Here is a 5,025-nt window from a genome sequence, read left to right as displayed (position 1 = left end):
GCTCTTAGTGCTGGAGCTTGATGGAAAATGGTTCATCTTCCACTTCTTGGTATTGACCAGAGTCTACAGCTCTTGCTTCCTCTTGCTGCTATTCCTGGGAGCAAGTGAAAACCCCCATCAATAATGAATGGGGATCAGAGAGCTGCTTTCCACTGCAGCTCTGCGGAAATCTCCAGGTTGCTAGAGCCACTTTGCCAGAATCTCCCTACCTGAAAAATAAGAAGAGAGAAAAAATATTCTGGACATCAGCATGATGAAAATGGACAGGACTTTCCCCTGCTTTTGCTTTTTTGTAGTGTTATCTCTTCAGGATTGTAACCAAATGCTTTACAATAGTGTCATATTATTTTTCCTGCAATAGTGTGCAGGTCTTTCTGATGAAAGAACAATGATTTGGTTTGCAAGAACAGTGTACAGATATTAGGTGTTGTATTCCATTCACTGAAAAAAGCCAGATCTCCACTGAAAAGTAATTAAAGCCACCTCTCTGTCACTTGTTTAGTAGCAGCCATGCCAGCTGGCTCTTCTATGGGATCAGTGCCAGACAAAAACACCATGGTTGGGTTCTCAGAGGAAAGAAGAGGTGCCATACTCAAGCGAACTGGCTCCTTCCTTCTGGACTACTCTCATGTGGGCTGGGCAGGGGGGTGAGTGAAGTGAGATTCAGTCCTCTCCCTGAGAACCTGCCTTGAGGTTGTCTGCAAAGGGATGGGTTGATGTGGCCCACCTGTGGCTGGAGGGGCAGTGCTTGTGGGGATTAACATCTCGCAGCCATGCCTGCCTGGCAGCCTCTCTGCAGCTGAGCAGTCTTACACCAAGCTTTGCCCATTGTGCTGTACAATGCAGTTCCTATGAGGCATGTACTGGGAGGAGGAATGAGGCTGTTGTGTATAAGTGGGCAGAGGACTCTGCTGGTTTGTTACAGGAATGGATCGACCACAAGCTCTCCTGGAATCCAGAGGAATACGGTGGGATCACCGCCATCCGTGTCCCCTCTGAGTCTCTGTGGCTTCCTGACATTGTTTTGTTTGAAAAGTGAGTAGCAGAGCTCCTTGCTCCGGGTTTAGGCCAGAGCTTGGGCAAGGCATGGCAGCCATTGTGAAGCCTGCATGTGCTGTCAGAAGGCTGCTTCTTTAGGCAGTATGAATGTTGGCTTCCCCTGTGCTCCAGGTGATGGGTAGAAAGCAGAGCTGTGAGGGGGTAGAACTGGGGCAAATGAAGTCTTGAACTTGGTACTCTTTCTTCCTGTCCAACTCCCAGTGCCGATGGACGTTTTGAAGGATCCCTGATGACCAAAGTCATAGTGAAATACAACGGAGTGGTGACCTGGACACCACCAGCCAGTTATAAAAGCTCCTGCACAATGGACGTGACCTTCTTCCCCTTCGACAGGCAGAACTGCTCCATGAAGTTTGGGTCATGGACATATGATGGCAGTATGGTGGACTTGATTTTAGTGGATGAAAATGTAGACAGGAAAGACTTCTTTGATAATGGCGAGTGGGAGATCTTAAATGCCAAAGGTATGAAAGGCAACAGGAAGGATGGGCTGTACTCTTACCCATTTGTCACTTACTCCTTTGTGTTGAGACGCCTTCCGCTGTTTTACACTCTTTTCTTAATAATCCCTTGCCTGGGATTGTCATTTCTAACTGTCCTGGTGTTTTACCTGCCTTCAGATGAAGGAGAAAAGCTTTCATTGTCTACATCAGTTCTAGTCTCCCTCACTGTTTTCCTTTTAGTAATTGAGGAAATAATCCCTTCTTCTTCCAAAGTCATCCCTCTGATTGGTGAGTATCTGCTGTTCATCATGATTTTTGTGACCCTCTCTATCATTGTGACCGTGTTTGTTATCAATGTCCACCACCGCTCCTCAGCGACTTACCATCCCATGGCTCCCTGGGTTAAAAGACTCTTCCTCCAGAAGTTGCCTCAGCTGCTCTGCATGAAGGGCCACGTAGATCATTACTCCTTCTCAGACACTGAAGAAAAGGAAACCACCTTGAAATCAAAGCTCCTGGGCAAGCAGAAACACAAGCAACCAAAAGAGGGAGAGAAGATTGTTATTGCCTTTCTGGAAAAGGCAGCTGACTCCATTCGTTACATTTCCAGGCATGTTAAAAAGGAGCACTTCATCAGACAGGTAGGTGAAGGGAGGGCAAGGAGAGATCACAGTTTCCTTGACAGCAATGGCTTCCAAGCTCTTGCCTTTTCTGCACCTTTCCCTTTGCCTCTTCCCCGTGCTCTCACCTGAGACATGTCCTGCGAGTTTCCCCTGCTTGATAAGTAATACGGAAAGCGCACTGCTTCAAGGAGAACTGTATTGTGCTGTGAGAATCCCTGCTCTTCACAGATGTGAGAGGCCACAGCAGCCTCTCCTGGAGGAATTCTTGTTTTGGGATTATTTGCACAACCTTTTCCTGCTTAAGTTGAGGATAGACATGAATCTGGAAAACCTCTGAACTGCCACATGCTCTGAAAGTATATATTTCAAAACAACTATAAGGAGGCTCTACAGCAGTTGCTAGGTCTCTGTCCTGGCTTCCCAGCAATTATATACAGTATAGTTGCCCTGTTTTGAGTGGAGGTCTTTTAGATTTTGACTGACATCAGTTCAGATTAGTCTCTAAATACCGTCTTTCTCCTCCTCACAAAAATCCACCTGGCTGTTAAAATGGCAAATTATGGTGTGCATAAACAATGCATCTCATGTGAAGGCAGGACAGCAGAGCAATGCACCTAGCAGCATAGGAAAAGAGAAAAACTTCTGTTAGCATCCTCCTAACAAAATCCAGGGCTTTGATGAAACTGTGCTGAGAGGACTTCAGCAGAAAGATGAACAGTAAATTAAACACGAAGTATGTGAGCATGTAGTGTCCGTGACTGAAGCCTTCTGTTTGAAGCTGAAATAATTTTTAAAACATCCCTTGAATTGCTTTACTATATAGCTCTTTTGTGTGTGTGCAGGTTTGTGCCAGTACTCACAATGCAAAATCCCCCTCCTGAATGCACACAGTCTGAGCCAGCAGAGCACTTAAGCAAACACAAGCCAATGGGACCACTTGTACTGGAAGAAATGTCTGCATCAAAGTGCTTTGCTAGAGCCAAGTCCTAGCACATCAAGGGAAATGCAGTTTTGTGAAAAGAAACCCAGTTAGTTATAAAGCCATTTTCAAATTTGAGTCTGTAAACTTTCACATATATGCTTAGCTAAAAGCTTTTGCACAGGCTGAAAGAAGTCCGATTACTATGTGTGTAAAACTATGGAATTGTTCTGGTGTTTTGAGTGACTCACAGCTATGGGTGCTGAAAAGATGGTCCATATCAGTTCTGGGATACAACATGCTACAGAATTCTAATTTAAAAAAAAAAAAAATTTGTAGCTGAAATAAATGTAGCAGTATCAGCGAAGGATTGGAGTCATGTCTGTTTCTGGTTGTTCTCCCTCTCTTCCTCCCCAGGTTGTCCAAGACTGGAAATTCGTAGCTCAAGTCCTGGATCGGATCTTCCTGTGGTTATTTCTGGTGGTGTCAGTGACGGGTTCGGTTCTCATCTTTACCCCTGCGTTACAGATGTGGCTGAACAGCACTTTGTAGAAAATGCTCCCACAGTAGCATACAAGTACAATGCCAAGGGACGGTGGTGCCTTTGAGCTTGGTCTCTGTTGTACAGGATGGGAAGCAACAGCAAGAACGAGGGAAGGTGATGGTAACAGCATTGGCTAATGCTTTCTATCTTCACACAACCATACCAGTGACAGATTTGGCTGAGGTAGAGAAGGGCTTGGTGTACAGCTGAGTCCTAAAGTGAACTGGGGTTGCACAATAGGGTTATAACAATTTTACTAGTAGCTTGGTTATGTCACAATAGAAGCCAAGTTTATTAGTTAAAATTGGAAATAGTACTCTGGAACAATGATTACACTTAAAAGGCAGATCTGTCAGTTAAAATGCTACTTTATAAAATAAGCTATAGTAGAAACACAAATCAGTACTCACTTTATATACATTTCCAAGTAAAAATCAGAAAGTTTCTACAGGTCACTGTGCATGTGTCAGAATTGGCAACTGCACAGCACATGCATCGGAAACAAATACCTTTTAGATGGGATGTTCAAAATGTTGACTCCGTGGCCTCACCTTGCTGCAGGATCAGCTCAACCATAGCAGAACTTATCACTCTGCCCAGCTGCTACCAGCCTTTATGGCCTGGACACTTTGTCACTCCTCTTGGCCATCTGGAAGATACAAGGTGTTAGCCACTTTTCAGTATTATTTGCAATTTTGTCTGCTGCTCTGTAATACACCAAAAGACTGAGCGAGTAAGGATTTCCCCCATGCTCTGCATTTAGAAACTATGATTCCTGCACCTGCTTCTTCACAAGACTGGAAGTGGAAGATCACCTGAAGCATATTGCATGGAGAAATGTGGCTATGCTGCTCCATAAGGCACCAGTTCTTTCTAAATAGGTCAGTTCAAGGGAAGCTGCAGTCATTGTTTTTGGCAAATGAAAACTGTGGTTGGTGCAGAAGTTAAGTTTTTCCTGAGAGCTGTGGGGTGGGCTGTCTCCCTGGGCATTGGCTTGTTAGTATTTCCCAGGCAATTCAGAATTTCATTCCTTTGTTTCATTTAAATGGGATCCTTCTGCATGATTAGAAACAAGTCTTAAAGTGCAAATGACACCTGATAGAAAACGCACAGGTGAAGCACTGACCGCTTTTGCTAGGGCAGTGTTTTGCCAACATGGAGTGCTTTAGAAAATCCCATTCAGAACTTGCAGAGGCTTTAAAGGCTATCAAAGGATTTGAAGATGCAAGTTTCAAAAATCTAAATGTGAATCTGTTGTTAAAGCTTTAGCTAGCCTTGAAACTTTCTCCCTAGCAATGGAGGTTAGAAAGTGTTAAAAATACATGGAGGTATTATTATGCTTGGATTAGGTGCCCACACCAGACCTCTGTGAGTTAGTATCATGCCATCTTGTTGTGTCACTGCGGAGAGTTCTCTTCACTTGTGCAATCATTATTA

At 44.3% G+C, this 5,025-nt stretch overlaps 1 protein-coding gene across 1 annotated transcript; it reads left to right on the top strand.

The window, feature by feature from the left end:
• Positions 1 to 925: 925 nt before the first annotated feature.
• On the top strand, positions 926 to 3,596 carry CHRNB3 (cholinergic receptor, nicotinic, beta 3 (neuronal); the record flags this gene model as incomplete). The annotated part of the gene is made up of 3 exons (XM_010080254.1): positions 926 to 1,035; positions 1,261 to 2,143; positions 3,462 to 3,596. Coding segments are annotated over 3 exons (1,128 nt in total), but the record flags the coding sequence as incomplete, so codon positions are not given.
• Between the last annotated feature and the right edge of the window lie 1,429 nt (positions 3,597 to 5,025).

The sequence above is a fragment of the Pterocles gutturalis genome, unplaced genomic scaffold, assembly GCF_000699245.1.
Source record: "Pterocles gutturalis isolate BGI_N339 unplaced genomic scaffold, ASM69924v1 scaffold7694, whole genome shotgun sequence".
NCBI lineage: Eukaryota > Metazoa > Chordata > Aves > Pterocliformes > Pteroclidae > Pterocles > Pterocles gutturalis.
Note: the sequence above shows the minus strand (reverse complement) of the source record. Positions and strands in the feature narration are given on the sequence as shown.